The sequence below is a fragment of the Pogoniulus pusillus genome, chromosome 42 (assembly GCF_015220805.1).
Source record: "Pogoniulus pusillus isolate bPogPus1 chromosome 42, bPogPus1.pri, whole genome shotgun sequence".
Classification (NCBI taxonomy): domain Eukaryota; kingdom Metazoa; phylum Chordata; class Aves; order Piciformes; family Lybiidae; genus Pogoniulus; species Pogoniulus pusillus.
This window is the reverse complement of record NC_087305.1, coordinates 6,048,246-6,069,987: the sequence shown is the minus strand read 5'-3', so window position 1 is coordinate 6,069,987 and position 21,742 is coordinate 6,048,246. Positions and strand designations below refer to the sequence as shown.

Below are 21,742 nucleotides of genomic sequence, written 5' to 3'. Positions count from 1 at the left end.
CTTGAGATGCTTTAAACAAGGGCAGCAACTGACACAGCGGTTTAGAGGAGGAAAAAGGTTAAGGCATCCAGAAATGCTTTTTCCTCCTCATGCTGCAGTGAAATCTGATTGACTGTGGACTTGTCCAGTTACTGGATGCTGAAGTTCCACTACACATACAGTGAATGTTTTATTGCTAGGATATTCAGCAGCTTTCCACCCTATGTGTGTTTCTGTCATGCTGAGTAACAGTTTGGTTCATGCTTTAGCTGTCCCTTTGGGAGTCTTATCAGTGAGGTGCACCCCCAGCTGATGCTGGAAGTTTACTGAGCAGCTGCAGTGGGCTTAAAAAATGCAGGTGAACAGACCCAAAGTGTCAAATGCCAAAATAACAGATGCACAAAGCTTCATTTCCCCAGTAAACCAAGACTGAGAAATACATTTTCAGCTCAAAAAGCAAAACATTTCATTTAATATACACTGATCCTTCAGCGCTTATGGGCACGGTGTGAACACCGACTGCCCTTTGAAACAAGTGCCCAAAGAAATGAGAGCTCTTTGAGTCAAGAGGATAAAAACATTAAACTGATTTTTAAATCAAGAGGATCCTCTAGCTTAGAAAAAAAAATGAACTGATTTTTCATTGAGATGACAAAAGTGTTAAACTGATTAATAAAAATCAGGAGAATCTCCTCTAGGTTTTAAAAAAAGGTGAAATTGATTTTTAAATCAGGAGGATCCTTCTAGTTTTTAAATTAACTGAATTTTAAATGAGGAAGATCCTTCTAGCTTTTAAATTAACTGATTTTTAAATCAGGATGACAAAAATGTTAAACTGATAGTAAAAACCAGGAGGATCCTTCTAGGTTTTAAAGAAAATAAACTTGGTGTATTTTTAACCAGTTGCATAACTTGATACAATGATGAACTCTTGTGTGGATGGAATGATCTGTTCTGACCTGAGCCTCTTTGGGAGCTGTGATCTATCAAAACAATGTGTTTGAACACTAAATGGCTGCTGGCTGCAGGATGAGTGATCTGAGGAAATGAACACTTGTCCATGTCACTGGGGCCAGACCTTGGAGTGAGCCTTTTTCTGCACATCTTGGTAAGAAGAGTTGAAAGGAGTTTAACTGCTGCTTAGCAAGATGCCAAATCTCTTCTAAAATTGTTTCTCTAAGCTGCCTGTTGGATGATCTCTGACTTGAGCCTGCAGGAATCCGAATGCTCATGTTGCCATTGTCAGTGCAAACTGTAAGTGGGAGCAGCAGTCTGAGCTTACCTCCCATTTTCCTTGCTGTGTCCTTTTTTTCAAGTGGATATTCCAGTGCTCTGAATTCACTTCTGCACAGTGTGGTATAGTCAAGGCAAAGGGAGTGCTGACAGACACCTCTGAGGGCCCACAGGTTACTTCTGGACCTAGAAGAACATCTGTGCCTTCAGGCTGTAGGCTTTGAGGGGGAGGAAAAACAGTAATGTGTGTCAGGCTCTTGCAACAAGGAGTAAAAAGTTCTTTACCTGTGAGCTGCAAAATACTGTAGTTTGAATCCAAGTTCCTTACTCTTCTGTTAGAGGAAACAATAAGCCAATTACTGTGCTAATTTTTGTGTATCATAGTATGGTTTAGGTTGAAAGGGACCTCAAAGATCATCTAGTTCCAACCCCCTGCCATAGGCAGGGACAGCTCCCACTAGAACAGGTCACTCAAGGCCTCATCCAGCCTGGTCCTGAACACTTCCCTGGCCAACCTGTGCCAGTGTTTCACCATCCTCATTGTAAAGAACTTCTTCCTAATGTCCAGTTTCAGTCTCCCCTCTGCCAGTTCAAACCCATTCCTCCTCATCCTAGCATTACAAGACCTTGTCAATAGTCCCTTCCCAGCCCTCCTGTAGCTCCCTTCAGATCCTGGAAGGCCACTCCAAGGTCTCCTGGAAGTCTTCTCCTGTCCAGGCTGCAGAGCCCCAACTCTCTCATGTCCTTCTTGTGTTGGGGGCTCCATAACTACAGTAGTTCAGGTGGGGTCTCAGGAGAGTAGATTAAAGGGGCAGAATCTCCTCCCTTGCCCTGCTGGCCACACTTCTTTTGCTGCAGACCAGGGCACAGTTGGCTCAATTTGGAAGGGACCTGAGAGACCATCAGCTCCAAACCTCCCCACCATGGGCAGGGACACCTCTCAACTAGACTTGGCTGCACAGTGCCTCATCCAGCCTGGCATCACTACCCTGAAGAGCTTTGCAAGTGCAGCACAGCTGAACCATCCCAACCTACCTGTGCGGAGCCCATCATTTCATGGCTATCCTGGCAAGCAATCCCAAGCTCTCCAAGCCCATGTGGACAATACATTTAAGTGATGGTAGGTCTCAGGTACCAGTAGCTTTCAGGTAGCCAGCCCTGAAATCAGTCAGATTTCAATCCTGCAGGTGGACTTTGCACAGCTACCATCAAGCTGGAGGAGCATCACAGAATCATAGAATGGTTTGAGTTGGAAGGGATCTCAAAGCTCATCCATTTCCAAACCCCTGCCATAGGCAGGGACACCTCCCACTACAACAGGTCCTCTGTGTAACTGCAATAGCAGGTGCTCAGAGAAGGCAGCTAAAAATCACCACTTCTGCTCAAGTTCCAACAGCTTCAGAAGCAGCCCTCACTAAAGAGGAGATGTACAAGTATTAGGGAGATGAAGTGAAAAAAGAACCTGGAAACAAAAGGTCAGTTCTGCTTTTTCCTTGTCAAGTATCATAATAAGAAATGCTCCAGATACCTCAGTTGCTTCCAAGTGCTTGTAGGATTCCTAGGCTGAAGAAATCCGAGCACAGAGTCCCTAATCCAGCTGCCTCTCTCCTCGTGAGCGGTTAGGGGAAGGAGTGGAGAGCACAAAGCAGTGCTTGGGCCTTGCTTCAGCAAAGCAGCTCAGCAGTTGCCTCACTGCCTTTAGACGTGTTTGAACTGGCAATGGAGTGACTGCTCTGAGCAGCCAGGCAAGACACTGCTTGCTTCTGCCTGTGAAGAACAAATTTTTACTACTGCTGCACTTGCTGGCAGTGAGGAGAAGGCTCCCTCGTGGTGGTACAACCTGCAGCTGCTAGACAAAGTCTGGTTTATTTCCACCCAGTTCAGATGGGTGCAAGACAACATCAAGCTTTGATCAATTATTATGTGAAGATAGTATCACAGGATATCTAGAATCAGTTAGGGCTGGAAGGGACCACAAGGCTCAGCCAGTCCCAACCCCCCTGCCATGGGCAGGGACACCTCACACTAGAGCAGGCTGCCTACAGCCTCATCCAGCCTGGCCTGAAACACCTTCAGGGATGAGGCTGCCACCACCTCCCTGGGCAGCCCATTTCAGGCTCTCACCACCCTCATGCTGAAGAACTTCTTCCTAACCTCCAGTCTGAACCTCCCCATTTCCAGCTTTTTCCATTCCCCCCCAGTCCTGTTCCTATCTGACTGCCTCAAAAGTCCCTCCCCAGCTTTCTTGTAGGCCCCTTGAGATACTGAAAGGCCACAGGAAGGTCCCTTGGGAGCCTTCTCCTCTGCAGACTGCACAGCCCTAACTGCCTCAATCTCTGCTCACAGCAGAGCAGCTCCAGCCCTCTGCTCATCCTCGTGGCCCTTCTCTGGACCCCTTCCAGCACCTCCACATCCCTCTTGTCCCAGGGGCTCCAGCACTGGCTGCAGTACTCCAGGTGTGGTCTCAGCAGTGCAGAGCAGAGGGGCAGGATCACTTCCCTGCCCTGCTGCCCACACTGCTCCTGCTGCAGCCCAGGCTCTGGTTGGTCTCTGGGTGCCAGAGCACACTGGCCACTCCTATCAAGCATCTTGTACACCAGCACCCCTAAGTCCCTCTCCTCAGAGCTGCTCTCAAGCCAGTCCCTGCCCAGCCTGTATTGGTCCTTGAGATTGCTTCTTTGCTTTTGTCTTGCTGTAGAGATCCTCCCTATGATAATCTTTGGTTTGGTTTGTTCCCTCTGCTTCTGCCCAGGAAGAAAGGAGAAGAGTAGGCAAAAAATGTGCTGCTTGGTTTTAATTAACCTATTTTAATTCATTTCTGTGCTACCCTTGCAGATAAACAGCTGGGTGGTGGTTTTTGATTTTTTTTCTTCCTTCCTTTTACGTATCTTAATCTTTCATTGAGAATGATCCAAGCCTTATGGTAGCAGATGGGGATGGAATAGGAAATTTTTCACAAATGACTTCAGATATCAGAGAAGGGAAAAAAAAGGAAAGATAGACTTCAGGTTCTGAAAAGTACTTGTAGGCTTTACAATTTCTAGGCAGCACTGTAAAATTCTGTTCTTAAAGGAAAATTCCAGTAATAACCTGGCTGTAAGGTACTGTAATCCAGTATTGAGTGTATCTGCAGTTACTTCCCTCTTTCCACATCTCCCCTCCTCAGGCACATCCAGAAGTTTTTCAGTGCTTTTAGCTCAGTAACATAATTTCTGCTGTCATTTACACATTGTAGAATTACAGAACTGTCAGGGTTGGAAGAGACCTCAAGGATCATTCAGTTCCACTCCCCTGCCATAGACAAGGACACCTCACACTAGATCAGGTTGCTCAGAGGCACATCCAACCTAGCCTTAAAAACTTCCAGGCATGAAGCTTCCACCACCTCCCTGGGCAACCTGTGCCAGTGTCTCACCACCCTCATGGTGAAGAACTTCTTCCCAAGGTCTACTCTAAATCTCCCCTCCTCTAGCTTGGATCCATTCCCCACCAGTCCTATCACTACCTGACAGCCTAAAAAGCCCTTCCCCAGCTTTCTTGTAGGCTCTCTTCAGATACTCAAAGGCTACCATAAGGTCTTCGGTAGAGCCTTCTCTTCTCCAGACTGAACAGCCTCAACTCTCAGTCTGTCTTCATAGGAGAGGAGCTCCAGCCTCTCATCATCCTCGTGATCCTCCTTTGGACACCTTCCACCACCTCCATATCTTTCTTGTAGCATGGTCACAACAGCAGTGACACCAGCAGCAGGCAAGCTGGAGAGGCTGGTGCCCATCCCATTTCTTTACTGCACTCACAAGACACCCATGAAATGAGCCAGTTCCATGGACTCAGGATGTGCCTCGGTGGTTTTATGAACTTCTTACCTGGACTCCTTCTGAGTGATGGCAAGATAGATTTCCCATGAACTCTCCTCAGGGATAGCTCCATGTGGGATCAACAGACTGACTCCTACAAAGAGCAAGGGCAGAGCTTTAGGTCCAGAGGCAGTGGCTGTACAGACAGTGCACAACTGGTCTCTGATGGACTGGGAAGGCCACTGACTGGAGCACCTCTGCAACAGTGGAGCTGGCTACAGCATTAGCAGATGAAAGGATCACAGGATGCTAAGGGTTGGAAGGGACCTCCAGAAATTACTGAGTCCAATCCCTCTGTCAGAGCAGACGCACATCTAGACAGGATTTCAAAGTCCCCAGACAAGGAGACTCCACAGCCTCTCTGAGGAGCCTGTTCCAGTGCTCTGGAACCCTTACAGTCAAGAAGTTCTTCCTCATGAAAGGAAAATACACCCACACAGTTATGAATATTTAACTGCCTGAGAGCCTGGACTCTGGCAGTTCTAGGATCCCAGGGAATCTTGGAATGGAGACACAACCCAACCAAATTAATCTGCAGGGGAACCACCACCCGTTGGTTGTTGTTGTTCATACAGATACTAATTAGTGAATCCAAGCTGAATGACTCTCCTTTTACTCCACTTGTCAATCAGAAATTAACAGGGAGGCTTCCCACTGGGTGCCAGCTGAATGAGACCATGTGGAGCATACCCAGCGCAGGGCTGGGTTTGGCTTTGTGTGTGTCACATGAGCTGAGCTGTGCCATGACTGCCCTGCATTTTACAGCTGGAGAGCAAATCTGATCTCACCTCAGTGGCCAGAAGAAAGAACATAAATCACAAGTGGACCAAATATGCATTTAAATAATCTAATTGATGGGACTGTAATTAAAGCAGCTAAATACACAGTGTGAGGGATTTCTTCATTGATGCCTTAACTGATTTAGTGATGTTGTAACAGGCATTGCTGAACACCAGAACGCTCTGGGAGGGAATGAATGCACTCCACAGGCTCTAAATCATTCACTTCAGCTGGAGACTGAGAGCTGAGCCTGGGCACACCAGGTAAATAAAACAAGGTTGAGTTTAAAGTGAATGAAGATCCCCAGAGTCTGGAAAATGCCTTCTTGGCTAGCAGAGGTGGGGTCTAGGTCTTTCTGCTTCATTTGGCCTTGATGATCTCTGCAGGTCTCTTCCAACCCCTAACATTCTGTGATTTCCCATTTTGATAAGCACATCCAGCATAAGGAATTTTATACAGTGGGATATGACCATAGGGCTGTAGGATCTGGACACCATGATTTTAACATCCTTTATTTGCTTCTAATTTAACAAACAGCCTGAAATACACCTCCCAAAACTCTGAACTCACAAACCAGATTTGGCTTTCTTAAACACCTCAAACTGAGCATCCCTGCTATGACATGTGCCTGTGTAGCCCCAGTTTTGAAATGCCAGCTAACTGTGAAGTGCCCCACTAGGAAATCTGTTCAGTTATTAAGCTAAGAGGAAATTTAGGAAGCCAGGAGTAAAAGCTAACGAAAGTGGTGCTGGAGTTTTCATCCAGAGTGGAAGGGCTTCTCCAGAGACATCTGTTTGTTATCTGCTGCAGACTTGAAGGAGATAATGAAGCCTGACAATGCTAACAAAGTCAGTTGTTGATGTATATAGATTCTGCTTTGAATGTGACCCCATTATGTGAGACACTGATCCAATATCGACCTCCTTCCTAGGGAGCCTTCCTTTTGGATCAGGATCCGAGCAAGCAACAGCTTTGATTAGTATGACTTTCATGCTAAAGACATCAAGAGAGGCAGTAATTCAGAGCAGTTCAAATAGGCATAATGCCTCTTGAACTTGCTCATCAGAAGAAAGCTTGCTCATCCCAAGCTTTCTGATCAGCCATCTCCTGTGTGGGCAATGTGCTCTACTTTCCCAAATCTGCATTAATCATAGAATGGTTTAGGTTGGAAGGGACCTCAATGATCATCCAGTTACAACCCTCCACCATAGGCAGGGACACCTCCCACTAGAACAGGTCACTCAAGGCCTCATCCAACTTGGCCTTGATTACCTTCAGGAAGTGAGCATCCACAACGTCCCTGGGCAACCTGTGCCAGTGTCTCACCACCCTCACTGCAAAGAACTTCTTCCTCACAGCCAGCTGCAGTCTCCCCTCTTCCAGTTCAAATCCATTCCTCCTCATCCTGTCATTCCAAGACCTTGTCAGTAGTCCCTCCCTAGCCTTCCTGTAGGCTCCCTTCAGATCCTGGAAGGCCACTCCAAGGTCTCCTCAAAGCCTTCTCTTCTCCAAGAGAAGTCTCTACTTTCTATTTCCTTTTTTCTTTCATTTTGCTTTAAAATTTAGATAACAGATGATTGCTACATCAGGCAAAAGGAGTTTGATCCAACATGGGAAGGGATCTACCCACCTGTGTTTGGAATCACTAAACGGCCACCCAGGTGTCCGAAAATGGCAGTAGTCTTCAGCTCACTTGTTGACATAGAAGACAGGTTCTGAATGTATGTGGCCTTGTTCCTAGCCTGTATTGTGCCAAAAGCTCTGTTATTCCCATGGGGAAAAGTTCCAGGATGCGCCTTTCCATGATATTCAGCCCTCTCTGTCACCCCCAGGGACACCATGAATGAACTCTGAACCTTGACTTTGATGTCTGACAGTGGGTTGAACAGTGAGGACTCTGTCATGAGCTCTTTGTCCATGGGATCTTGCAGGCAGATGGGGCCACTGTATGTCCTGCTCACTGTCAGGTCAGGCTGCATGGATGAGTTCAACAGCAGGGAGTTACCTGGTAGAACAAAGCAGATCAAGGAGTTAGTTCCTGTATTAAGAAGCTAAATCAGAAATGTCATTGCAACCTCTCCACCATCTACTTGCTTGCCCTTCCTGACACTCTCAGAGCTCAAAATCACATAAGGTAACAGTAAAAAAAGCTGATTAAGTGATGCAATAGATCCAACACCTCTCAGATCACTGCTCTTTATAAACTTCAGGCAACTCCAGAGTGCATGACTCCAAGAAGGAACTATCTTTCTGTTCTGGATTCAGGCTTCTGTGAATGCCTTTTTGCTTCATTTTTTTTTTTTAACATTGAAACCCAGTGGATGTAAACATTTTCCTGCAGCCCCTTTCCACAAAGCAATGGCATCATGCCTGAGGGAAACTGGGTCGGAAAGAAAGTGGGCCAAGAGCAACATAGGGAAAAACACCACAGTCAGTCATTTAGAAGTATTTTAGCTTAGAAAACACTCCCCAAAAAAAATACAAGAAATTGATTAATTTAGGGCCTGAATCCTTGAGCTGGTTTGGTCTAATTTGTTGTTGTTGTTGTTTTGGTTTATTTTGATTTGGTTAATCTGGTTTGGTTGGTTTGAGCTTTCCCTAAGTCATAAGTGTCAGTGTAGAAGCTAGTGCCAGTACTGAAGCACTTGGGAGTGTGGTGGAGACAGATCCTGTGTCTGCCCAAGTTGCCAAGACAGATCAGTAACACAGACAGTAAGAGACAGTTCTAACCACCGGATCCTGTCCTTTGGCTTGCAGCGACCCTTCACTGGCTTTCGACACATCTGCTCAGCAGTAAGCCAGCACGCCCTCCCACAGCCAGTCAATGAGTATAAGCTTAGTATCTCTGCAGTGGGAGCTCTGGAGAGAAGAAAATGAAATCACAACACTAACCTTGTCTGACTGTTTTAAAATTAAATGTCTGGAAGCCTCCTGTCAGTGCAGATGAATCAATCACATCCACGCCGTACTCACTCTGACTCCGTCTGTAAAGGGTAACGCCAACCACCAGCACAGCTACAGCAATGACTGCTGCTCCCAGGCCAGAGTACAGGGCAATGTCACTGGCAGTCTCGATATCTGAAAGGGGAAAAAGCAGGTTCTAGGTCAGCAAGACTCATGAAAAGCATCCTGCCTGGGTGCTGCCTGCTCCTGAGTGAAGACAGTTGTGTGGGGCTGCAGATGTGGCTGGGGAGGTAAAGCTGAGCCCTCAGCAAGGAGCAGATCACAGCAGGGTGCTGAAAAAGAAGCATTTGAAAGCATATTTCCTGCTACATCACTCCGTGTAGGGGGGCGTGCATTGTTTTAGGGGTTGCATTGTGGTCTCTGCAGGTGGTTTAAATGGGGGAACTGGACTCACAGCACCCAGAAGCAGAGTGCTTACTGCCAAATGGCTACTCTGGGCACACACTGCCAGCTTGGGCTCCTTGCCGAGCTTTGTCATCCCATTCCAGCCCGGTGGAGATCAAGAGATGATAACAGAATCCTTCAAGGGAGGATGTGGAACAACTGCAGCTAGGGCAAGCTGTTCTAGGTACCATCATGAGTCTCATCTGTTGCTGGCTTCCAGGAGCATGCCTGTTTCAGGTCTGATTTCTGGAGCTAACCCTCTGAAAAATCTTGGTAAAGATTTCCCCTTCTTTATTTTCTGAGTGAGCTTCAGTCTAAGAAGGAACAGTCCATCCTCTTCCTCCTTCAGTCTAAGAAGGCACAGTCCATCCTCTTCCTCGTTCAGTCCATGAAGGAGCAGTGCATCCTCTTCCTCGTTCAGTCCATGAAGGAGCAGTGCATCCTCTCACAGATCAGAGAGAATCTGAGGAGATCCCAAATACCTTCATGAACTCCTGAAGCATCTTCAGTCTTTAAAAACAAGGTTGCAAAACAAAACCTTCCTTGTGCCCACACCCAGGCCTTCAGCTCACAACCAAGTTTTCTAAGAGCCCAAACTTTTACAGCAGCAGCAGAGAATTCATTGCTTTGAAGGAATGAACCCAAATGAAACCTGCAATATTATGTAATTGAATTATCCAGCTCTGGGAGTTGGGACCACATACCATGAAATTACATTACTTGGCAAGTACACTTAGTGGGTCCTTAGATAGTTCCTTTAATGTCAAACTCCAGTTCAGAGGAGGAGACAATCATGGGTTTGCCCTACACACCATCTCTTACCCCACAACGTGATGCTTCTGCTGTGAAGTGAGAAGCACTTGTTACAGAAAGTGCATTTATTTAGAGTGAATGATAGTGACAGAAAGGAAATCCAGATAACTCAGCACCAGTAAATAATCTGCAGTGTACAGAAATAGGGTAAGAAGTTAAATACAGCATTTAATAAATAGCCAATTACCAAAATTACTTAATTGGTATTTGGGAGGAGGCTTCTGTTCTGCATCTGGTTTCCTGTAGGAAGTCAAATAACTTCATTTTAGCTGCATTTTGGAAGATGAGTGTGAAACTTTAGAGCATTGCAGTGAAGGAAATGAGAACCTTTGGGCCGATTTCCCTGGCACACCACTTTTTTCTGTAAAGCAAACGTCTGACAGCCAACAAGCCAAGGGCTGAACTTCCTGGGAAGGCAGAGAAGCTGCCAGACACCAGAGCCTGCTCCTGACTGCTCTCTAACAGAAGTGGAACCTCCCATGAACTGCAGCAGCAAGGGAACAGAGCATTGCTGCAACTGGGCTGGAGCACATGGGGATGTGACAACAGAACTGACTGTTTAATTGGCCAGTTGAATAAAAGGAAAAATAACCTCCCTGGCTAAAGTATCCTCAATAGCAACCACCTCTGCCGTCCTCATTCTCCATCTCGTGCCCAGCTGACCCAAACTAAAGGTTTTGTTGACTTAAGTTTTGTGGGTAATTAGTACAGTAAGCCAGCCAAGACAAGGAGCCTCCATGGGAGAAGAAACCTACCAGCCAGTGAGTTCTTTCTCTTTGCACAGAACCAGAGTGAGCTGGCAGCTATTTCACCATGAAAGGTTTTAAGTTTTTCATCCTGATCATTACTTTAAAAGAAATAAAAATTGCTGAGGATCTGAATTACTTCCTCTGCCTTCCTGAGACACTGTAGTCTGAGCCATGCAGAGATAACAGATCAGTAAAGACAACGACTGCCACCATAATGGCAACAAGCAGAATGTAGAGGAGTTGATCGTCCACCACGTGAAACTCAGTTCAAGTCCTCACCCATGAGTAACTGCAATTTGTTACTCTAAATCTACTTCAGTAGTTTAGCAGCTTCTTCTCAGTTGATTCAGATGTCAGATAATTTAAGTTTCCTGCTCTTAGAACTGCTCAAGACACTGTGCCATGGGTTAGAGGAGAGCGAGAACACAGAATTTCCAATGTTGAGAACACTTCAACTCAGGCAGTGCTTTTCAGCAGAGAGGAATTTTCAGTGAGTACCTGTGAGCAGCTCTAGAACCTGTATCTGACACTGATTACGAACCTTTAGACTTAGTCTCTCTGCATTTCCTTATCTAGTGAGAAATTGTCACTGTGCTGTCTCATAGAAAGCTTGGAGGAGTTATTCAGCTGTTCCCAAAGCTATTACATAGGAAGGGGGGGAACCCAACACACCATAAAGCCAAAGTAACTCTAAGAGTTCAGAGGAAGAGGGCATCTCCTGCCAATTAACTGGACCTTAAATAGCTTTACCTTAAAATCTTAGAATGGCTTAGCTTGGAATGCACCTTAGAGATCATCCACCCCAGTGTACCCACCAAGGGCAGGGATTTTCAGGTTTCTTTAGGACAAGATTTTTTTCTTTATAAAGAACCACTGCTTTTAAAAAGTCCTTTTAATCTCTTCACATTTCTCCCTTTTCCCTATGGATGATGCCTTTTATGGGGGACCAGGCACTAACAGCGAAACATGGCGGAGGCAGGGAACAGAGTCATTTTCTGCTGTTAGTATGCTGTGATTTTTTTCTCCAGAAGCAAACAAAGGGAGAAACAAACAAACAACAAAAAAAAAGGCAAACATTTATAGTCAACCAATTACTACTTAATGAACCACATCCTCCAAGCCTGGAGGCAGCAGGGGCCCTCCTACAGCACCAGGAGTTTCCTACCCTTCGGGATGCCTGTTTGTGGTAATTGTAGCCCATATTTCACTCCACCTCCTGACACTGTTACACAACATTTATTGAAAGCACATTTGATGGTAATGAAGTTTCTATTAACTGTGATTAAGTTTCATAAAGCACCTGAAGATAATTTAAGATGTGCAGGAGCAGAAAATAAAACATTTGGTTTAGTACATTAGGAAATGTAATTGATTAAATTATCTCATTTACGAGAAGTGCTTTCCAGGAGCTGTGCAGGGCTGTACACTCCCCCACCCCCACCCCACTTTGAGTTTGTGGGGAGTTTGGGAAGGCTTTGCCAGTTTCCCATCTTCCCCCAATTTTCCATCCCTCTCCCTTAGCAACTGAAAGTCCATTTCTTCATGCAGCCAGGCTTGGAGACAAGGATCAGAAGTCATAGAGTCATGTAGGAGGTTGTTTAGCAGACCTGACTCAGATTTTGCAGCGCTGATGCTTCGCGCAGCCTCCAGTCAAATTCCACTTTTGCTCAACAGCAGCAAGCTGCGTTTCCATGTTTCTAACCCTAAACAAAGCCTTCAGCTCTCTGAGGTCTCTCATACACAAAAATCAATGCCACTAAAGTTACTTTATTAAATCAGAAAATGAAGTGATTTGACTGACACTCTTTCAAGGTTCTCTGATTAAATGTGACCTGCTCATAGTACCAACTTCCTAAGCCCAGTTATTGCACAGACCAGTTGTAATGACCAAGGAGGAGATGATTCCAGTGAGACAAAATTACAACTGCTGGAGAAGCCAAAGAGACCACAGCACAGACCTTTAAGGTCATTTTGAGTCCACCACTAAACCATATCCTTCAGCACCACATCTCCAGGGCTTTGAAACCCCTGCAGGGATGGGGACACCAGCACTGGCCTGGGCCAAGCCTTGACAACCCTCAAAGGGAAGAAATTGTTCCTCATGACCAATCTAATCTTCCCTTGCAGCCACTTAGAATCATGGAATCATTAAGGCTGGAAAAGACCTCCAAGATCATCAAATCCAACCCTCTGCCCAACACCTGAATGACCACTAGACCATGTCCTGAAGTGCCACATTTCCTTGTTTTTGGAAACCCTTCAGGGATGGTGACTCCACCATCTACCTGCACAGCCTGTTCCAATGCCTGAGCACTCTTTCTGTGATGGAATTCTTCACAATCCAGCTCAGTTTAGGATTTCCAGCTGCCTTCCTAATGATTTAGGGCCCAAGTTCCATGGCATTCCAGATAATCTGATTATTCTGTGACCCTATATCCTGGGAGAATACTCAAACCTACATAGTTTATAGCACATAACAGAAGAATCTATGCTCAAAGAAGAACTAAGCAATTGTCTGTGGTACTTCTCAGTACAGGTGGGTTGTTGGTTTCTAAGTCCTTCAAAGGAATCAAGCCCAAAAGGAATTTAGAAATCCATCTGTCAAAATTCAAAGACCATTTCTTTGCTGAAAATGAATCCATCAAAAACCTTCTGAACTGTGCGTACAGTTTATGGAAGACTGAAGTCAAATCTTGGCCTAAGAAACAAGGAACGCAGGTCAGAAGTCCCCAGAGCAGTGCATCACTGATTCTGTGCAGGCTAAACCCCCTCACCAGCTGATACATGAAGGCTGAAGTGAGCAGGACAGGATCAGACGGAGCCAGCAGTGGGAGCAGATATGAACCAAGAAAGCCAAACTTAACATATTAATTTCTTTCTTCCCCGCCCCTGCCCCTCCTTCCCCGACTCCCCACCTCTCTCTTCCCCCTCCCCAAGCTACAAATCTTCCAGAGGTCATTTTCAGAAGAGCAGATTCGGCACTGGAACGGACTGCCCAGGGAGGTGGTGAAGTCGCCGTCCCTGGAGGTGTGCAAGAAAAGAAAAGGAGAGGGCTAGGTTGGACTGGACGATCTTGGAGGTGTCGTCCAACTTGGCTGATTCTATTCTGTTCTACTGAGGAACGGTCACTTCTCTCTTTTCAGTCTAACGCTATGATCGTAACACTGCCAAGATGTTTTCAGCAGACCTGAGAGCCTGCCATACAACCTTTGGTTTTATTTATCTCCTAAACAAATCAGACAGAACAGTAGAAAAGATGAGAAAAGTCATACTGACAAGAGGGGAAAAAACAAACCAGAAACTTACTTTGGGATTTTATTTCATGAAGAGGTTTTTTATCTGAGAAAAAGAAAGAGAAAGTTGCACTTAATAACTTTGCATGGAGCACATCTGTTTCCTGATCACTGCTGTCTAGCTTTATACATGAAACATTTTCTACCTGTTTGCTGACTACATTCATATTTTATGTTGCCCATTTTCCTCCCCACCCCCCCTTCTTTTTTTTTCCCCTCTCTAAATCTCAGGATGTTTCTTCACAGTAATTTCTCACTTGGTTAATTCAAGCATTTGTTAGCTCGAAGTGGCTGCTTTTATTTAGAATATTACCACCTCTCAGCAAGAAGGCTGTGCAGTACTTTGGAACAAAGAAAGCCAGTTAAGGATTAAGGATTTCTTTGTATGGAAGGTTGGTGATGGACATGCAAAAGGGATTTTTATAAAGCATAAAAATGTGCAATATGTTCACATTTATGTACCTAAATATACACCAATGATAGCATTGATGTGAGTGCATAAAGCACAGACATTCAGTGCAGCACCATACGTATGCAAATATGATCTAAATCGGGCTTAGGGGCTCACAAAAGTTGCATTTCTGTGTCTTCCTTGTAATAAGCATTTGTCCTTTAGAACCTTACACCTGGAAAAATCATCTTCAGAAAGTAGCTTTCTTGGGCAGGTCTGACTTAGTGCAACTGTTCCAATACCTTTAGCTTGAAGGTAGGCTGAAGAGAGTAACAAAGCACAAGAAATAAATAACTTGGCTCTACACAATTTGAGGCCAGAATTAAACTAATCAAACAGAAAAAAATGCAAGGCACAAATCCTGTCACAAGCTGAGACTATGCCCATTTTGTAGGTGTTTTGCCTTGGATGGAAATTCTCTTGGAGCTGTTTCCTGATTTCCTTTGTGGATTTTGTTCTGTATGAAGGCTCTGGAGCTGGCCACCTCTAGAGGTTTCTTATTGGGCTAGTCACTGTTCCTGCAGTCCTGTCTCATCTACCCTTGGAATGTTGGTACTTGTGAAAGCACATCAAGATACAAGATGCTCATTGCACGTGAGACGTTTGCCATGAAGATGCTGAGAGGGCTGCAGCAGCTCTGCTCTGAGGACAGGCTGAGAGAGTTGGGGTTCTGCAGCCTGCAGAGGAGAAAGCTTTGAGGAGAGCTTGGAGTGGCCTTCCAGGATCTGAAGGGGGCTCCAGGACAGCTGGGGAGGGACTGTTGTCAAGGTCCGTTAATGCCAGGAGGAGGAGGAATGGGTTTGAAGTGGCAGAGGGGAGATTGAAACTGGCTGTGAGGAAGAAGTTGTTTGTAGTGAGGGTGGTGAAAGACTGGCACAGGTTGTGCAGGGAGGTTGTGGATGCTCATCCCTGGAGGTATTCAGGTGACCTGGTCTAGTGGGAGGTGTCCCTGCTTATGGCACGAGGTTGTAACTGGATGGTCTTTGAGTTCCCTCCCAACCTAAACCATTCTATGATTCTAAGTTCTTCACCATGAGGGTGCTGAGAGACTGGCAGGGGCTGCCCAAGGAGGTGGTGTAAGCTTCATTCCTGGAGATCTTTAAGGCCAGGCTGGATGTGGCTCTGAGCAACCTGCTCTAGTGTGAGGTGTCCCTGCCCACGGCAGGGGGGATGGAGCTGGATGAGTCTTGAGTTGCCTTCCAGCCCTGACAATTCTGTGATTCTGTGCTAATGTAAGTAAGTGGATTATGAGACACCTTTTGGTAGTTTTACTCTTTGCAAAAATGCTCAATTCCATAACATCTGACCAGAAGGAGCTTTGGCTTTGCCAAAAATGTAGCTGTGGCGTGAGGTCTCTCCTCCCCGCCTTGAGGCTGCTGTTACTTTTGTGAGGAAATGATGCACACAAAGAGCAGATGAATAGTGCCAGACCTGAGCTGTGCAGAGAAACCAAACATTTTCATGCTGCTAGGCTGCACTGGAACTGAAATGTGTTTGCTATCTGAACTGGAGACATGTCCAGAGCCAGGGGCCTCCTGGCAATACCAGCATCACAACCAGGCGAAAAATGGAAAACAAAACTCTTTGTGATTTATGATGCATTAGTAGAAACCAGTTTGTTGTTCATCATCATATAGCATACTTCTTTGATTCTTTTGGGGGCACTGGGAGAAGAAATCAATCGGTTTTGAAGTCATAAAAAAATAACTTTAAAGCAAATAGATAAAAGTAAAAAAATAAAATCCAACTTCTTTTATTTATGCAAAGAAAAAGTTTTCACCTCTGCAAGACAGAGAAAAATCCACCACAGAAAGGGTTCATACTGAGACTACAGGCAGGGAATAAACAGTGCAAGAGCAACTATGCAGGGAGCTAGGAAGCCATCAGGACTATCTGGAGTGCCAGGGACCTTTGTATGCCCAGTAAGACTCTTGGCCAGCCTGGCAATCTCCCACACACATCAACTTCAAAGTAGTTCTCCTTTTCCTCTATGTGTAAGTTTATATTTATTCACAGCATCATAGAATGGTCTGGGTTGGAAGACACCAAAGGTGTCTCTGCAGTCAGCAGGGACATCCTCAACTAGATCAGGTTGCCCAGAGCCCTGTTGAGCCTCACTTTGAATACTTCCAGGGATGGGGCCCTAGAAGAAATTAAATTAACTGAAAGAAAAGCACTTTCAGTTTCTCCTCAATTAAGGACAGGACTATTGGATCCAGGAAATTAAAAACCTAAGTGAGAAAAAGGATGCTCCTGTCAGTGACTTGGTCTGGTTTGTTACCTGTGCGGTGATCCCAGGCTCTCCTGCCAGGGACTGGGCAGAGCACCTGAGTGTAGACTCCCCTTTTTATCACCATTTAGTTTACTGACTTTAGATCTGAAAATTCATGCTTCTCTTTTCCTGGCATCTCACGTCCTCACCCTTACTTTCATTTCAGTTCTTATTTGTTAACCAAAGAAATATTTCATTTCTATTTTTGCCTCATGAAAGGAGCAAAGTTAACAAGTTGTGCCTGATAAATAACCTCCAAGAGATTAGTTTTCTGTAGCACAGTGCTGCAGTTCCTTCACAATTCCCCCTGGGAGGAAGAGCCTAGCAGAAAAGACACTTATGGGAAGATGAACAGGGGAAAAAGACTTCTAAAAAATAGGGCAATTGCATCAATTCCTATTAGCTGAGAAAGCAATTACAGCCCTAAAAATGTTCTGACACAAATATATCCATACAGCACGGCCCATAAAGGAGCAATAGTCTCACACTGTGGAAGAGCCCAGGCACTCAGTGCTCCACACTCTGAATTCACAGGGAAATTCAGCCTTTGGAACTAACTCACACCTTGGTAAGGCCCAGCAGAGCAGAAGGAGGAGATGAGATGACAACAACATAACGAACAAGCTGGCCAGAGCTGGTCTGGGCTCCACTCATCTCCTAACAGCTCCTGCAGCACAAGGCTTTGCCTTTCTCTTTCACCACTCTGCTTACTCAGTTCAGTGAGGGACTGTTGGAAGATGAAGGATAATGCTGACAATATGCTCAGCTCCAAATGACACCCGAGATTTTTTTTCCTCCACAAAATACCTGGAGGTCAGCTTCTGATCCCACTACTAGGTGAGGAATTGCTGGTGTGTGCAGCAGAGAGAGCTCTTACGCTCTGTGTCTTTGAATTAATCTTAAAGCTGTGCTGTTAGTTCAGCTTCCTTCACTCCCAGCTCACCTTAGAAAAGTAACAAATATTTTTACCCAGGGAGATTGCTGCTTGGAAAATCCAGGAACAGCTCATCCCCCCTCCCCTCTACATTCAACATAAGCAGAGAACTGGATTTTGTTAATTTGAAGGAGTGTTGCTTTGATGTCAGCACGTGCCTCCCAAGCAGGCTTAGCCTCAAACAGCTTTTCACATCAATCAGAACATTTGGGGGTTATTACTTATGCCACTTACCCCTTTGTAAAGTGATTTTGATAGCTCATTTTCAACAACCAAGTTGTATTTCACAGCTGACATCAAGCTGGTCACATCTGTATGAGAGTCACTCGTGTGTCAAGAAATGTTTTTTTGTACCGCTTTACCCCCAGCAATTGATTTCTCTGTTTTGAAGAGGGGAGGGTTTGTATTTTTCCACTATGAAAACCAGAGTTGTTCTTGGGACCATAGGCACAGAAAAGCCAAATAATTAAAACAGCAAAAAGCTTGACCTGATGGTAACATGTGTGTGCCAGAACTCCTTCATGGAATGAAGCCATCACCATCAAGTACAGTGTGAATCATGACTTACAGTGATTAATAACCAACTCTTCCCCAGGCCACATTCTCCTTTCAGACTTCCACTGTTTGCGCCTCCACCTCTAAAGCCTAAGTGCAGCATAAGGATGGCACATAGGGATCACAGGACCACAGCATGTTAGGAGTTGGCAGGGACCTCCAGAGATCATCTGTGGCCCAGAACAGACAATAGAATCTAGCTCAGGTCACAGAGGAACACATCCAGATAGGGCTAGAAAGTCTCCAGAGAAGCAGACTTCACAACCTCTCTGGGCAGCCTGTGCCAGTGCTCTGGGACCCTTACAGTAAAGAAGTTTTCCTTATGTGTAACTTCCTGTGCTTTGGTTTATATCCATTGCCCCTTCTCCTACCACAGCTTCCTTGCCCTCCTCTGCACTGGCTCCAGCACCTCCACATCTCTCTTGTAATGAGGTGCCCAAAACTGAACACAGCGCTCAAGATGTGGCCTCACTAGCATTGACTACAAGGGGACAAACCCTACCTGCTCCTGCTGGGCACAGCATTTCTAATCCAAGCCAGGTTGCTCTTGGCCAGGATGCACCTGGGCACACTGCAGGCTCACGTTCAGTTGCTTGTCCCTTTCCACCAGGCAGCTTTCCAGCCACCCTGCCCCAAAACGTATTGGAATGAGAAAGACCTCAGAAAACATCATGCAGTCAAACACTGGTCCTGGATGCAGTGCATGGCTCTCAAATCTTCACCAGTTAAATCTTTTCATAAAACTTGGTCAAGGAAAGTAATTTGCATTTCAGTTCTGTCCTTGTAAACACTGAGGTGTGGCCAATTGACACCTCTTGGAGCTGGAGAGCTGCTCTTGCTCTGTAACCCTGGAAACTTCAGGTAGTTGGGGACATAGAGCAAAGGTGCTGGGTATTCCCTGCCTCCAAGGCCAAACAGATTTCCATTTCATGTCGCAACTGCAGCATTTGTAGGTCCTGAAGCCTGAATAAACATGCAGGATGCTGCCTGACATTAAGACACTATTAAAATCTCAGGGCTAAAAGACATTTTAATTTTGTTCATGGTTTTCCTCACCTTGCCAGTCATACATCATTAAGAAACTAGATTGGACACAGCAGCTGTTTCCTTTTGGATCTGCCAGGCAGTGCTAGGAAGATGCCCGTGGGGGATGTGATGGTGAGGAGCACAAGGCTCAGGATTTACAGCCATGTTCCTTCTGCTGTGTGAGTCGGGGTGGAAGGAAAATGACTGCCAGGCACAGCGTGCACATAAATGTGACCGATCAAGAAGAAAAGGTAATGCAGCACCTCAGGTACAGGCATCACGGAGTAGGGAAATGGGGACCACTTCATCCCATCTGGGGGAATGGAGCCTTGAGAAGCTCTTTTTTGAGGGACCCTGCAGGCTGGCCTCCAAGGGGTTTGCTGCAGCTCTACAGCTGCTGGGCCTGATTTCTTGGCTCTTACTTGCTTGTTGATAGTAGCAAGCACCAAAAGCCAGATGCTTTCCAGACATTAATGAAGGGCAAATCCCTTTCACAGGAAACTCACTACAGAGTGGAGTTGCCTTATTTAACTTCTGTGTTCAAGGGCCAACAAATGGGAGGATCTTTGACCTTAAACAGCTCTTTTCCCAAGTATTCCATCTTGGTGCTTTGCCAGTTTCCTTGCAAGAAATGGAGGAAGGCCAAGTAGGTACATCCTGGGGGAATGTGTGGTAGCAGATGGTCCTAGCTACACCATAGGCAAAAAAAAACCTTTGGATCTTCAGAATCAGCTGATAATTAATAGGCAGTAATTCATGCTACACACATCCAGCAACTTGGAAACCACTGTGGACTTCAGACTTCACATACACAACCCTCTGCAAACAGCCTAGCAGCACACTGGTGTGCAGCCAGAGGAGTTCTACTGATGTGGGTCTGTGGCAGATCATAGGATGTCAGGGGTTGGAAGGGACCTCCAGAGATCGAGTCCAACATCCCTGCCACAGCAGGACCATACCATCTTGCTCAGGTCACACAGGAACACATCCAGACAGGGCTGGAAAGTCTCCAGAGAAGGAGATTCCACAACCTCTCTGGGGAGCCTGCTGCAGTGCTCTGCAATCTTTACAGTCAAGAAGTCCTTCCTCATGTTGAGGTGGAACTTCCTGTGCTGTAGTTTACATCCATTACAGAATCACATCCAGGCTGGCAAAGGCCCTCAGGATCACCAAGTCCAACCTAGAACTCTGCAAAATTCACCTTAAAGCATATCCCTAAGCACCACATCCAGAAGGCCCTTAAACATATCCAGAGTCGGCAACTCCACCACCTCCCTGGGCAGCTTATTCCAGTGCCCCTTGTCCTGTCACAGGGCACAACTGAGCAGAGTTTGTCCTCTCCCTCTTGAGAGGAGGGACAACCTCCCTCAACCCTCAGATACTTATAAACATTGATCAGATCCCCTCTAAGTCTTCTCTTCACCAGAGCAAACAGCCCCAGGTCCTTCAGCCTCTCCTCATGGGGCAGTGCTTGTACTCTCTCCAGCAGATCTGTCTCTCCTGAACTGGGGAACCCAAAACTGAACACGATATTCCAGGTGAGGTCTCACCAGAGCAGAGTAGAGGGGGAGAACCTCCCTCGATTTACTGGCCACACTCTGTGCACCTCAGGACCCACTGGCCTTCTTGGCCAGAAGGGCACATTGCTGTCCCACACATTGCTGATCCACCACAGTACCTGGAACACAGCCCCCCAAGCCCAGCTCAGTGCCAGCTGTGACTCACCTTGAATGCAGAGCCCATCGGTGCAGTTCTCTGACTCCTGGCCCAAGCCCTCGCAGAACTTCCCCCCGTTCCTGGGAGCAGGAGAGATGCACTCCCGGACCCTCAGGTGCTCACACTCCGGGCTGCACACAGACCACTCACTCCACACCTCCCAGCTGCCATCCACTGGGTGGAGAGGAAGGAAAAACACCAAAATCACTGCATGTTAGATAAAACTGGTGTGGGTCAAGAGTTTCTACTAATAGTGCTTGGTTTGTATCTCTTCTCAGGTCACAATAAGTAAACCAAAGTAGAATTCTCATGAAAGGGGTAGTTCTGCACCCAAAGAAAACACAGATTTTGTACCACCTTGGTGGTGCAGGCATGGAAGCTCTTCAAAGAACCCCAGGATGGAAGCTTTCCAATCAGCTCCAGGATGGAAGCTTACCAACCAGCACCAGGATTCTGCAACTGCAGTCAAGAACTGCAGGAAGAAACATTTCTTTTGGCAGCCAGCTCTTAGTTTCCAATCTTTCAGTACAAATTCTGCCTTAAAACAGGCTGACAGGGAAAGGCTGCACATGGACAAATGCTGACATTTACAAAAAAGAGCAGAGCTGACTTGGAGGCTTCTGGGTAGTGCCCTGAGCAAGACAGCAGATCAATATCTTGCTTTGCTGACTGACTTACAGCTGTCTCTGACCCTGTCCCTAACCAGAAGGGTTTTCACAGCTCCCTTCCCTTCGCATGC

General features: G+C 46.0%; 1 protein-coding gene across 3 annotated transcripts in view; it reads right to left on the bottom strand.

Annotated features, from left to right (window-relative positions):
• The window catches only part of UNC5D (unc-5 netrin receptor D), a 68,803-nt gene that overhangs the window by 21,091 nt on the left and 25,970 nt on the right, over positions 1 to 21,742 (bottom strand). Inside the window, exons 4-9 of one of the 3 annotated variants that reach the window (XM_064175646.1) lie at positions 21,013 to 21,177; positions 14,063 to 14,095; positions 8,739 to 8,924; positions 7,477 to 7,851; positions 5,076 to 5,160; positions 1,262 to 1,430 (exon numbers count right to left, since the gene is read on the bottom strand). In XM_064175646.1, the coding sequence (XP_064031716.1) occupies positions 1,262 to 1,430; positions 5,076 to 5,160; positions 7,477 to 7,851; positions 8,739 to 8,924; positions 14,063 to 14,095; positions 21,013 to 21,177 (1,013 nt within the window). The remainder of the gene's footprint in view (positions 1 to 1,261; positions 1,431 to 5,075; positions 5,161 to 7,476; positions 7,852 to 8,738; positions 8,925 to 14,062; positions 14,096 to 21,012; positions 21,178 to 21,742) is intronic. The other 2 variants (XM_064175649.1, XM_064175647.1) reach the window with 2 other exon arrangements.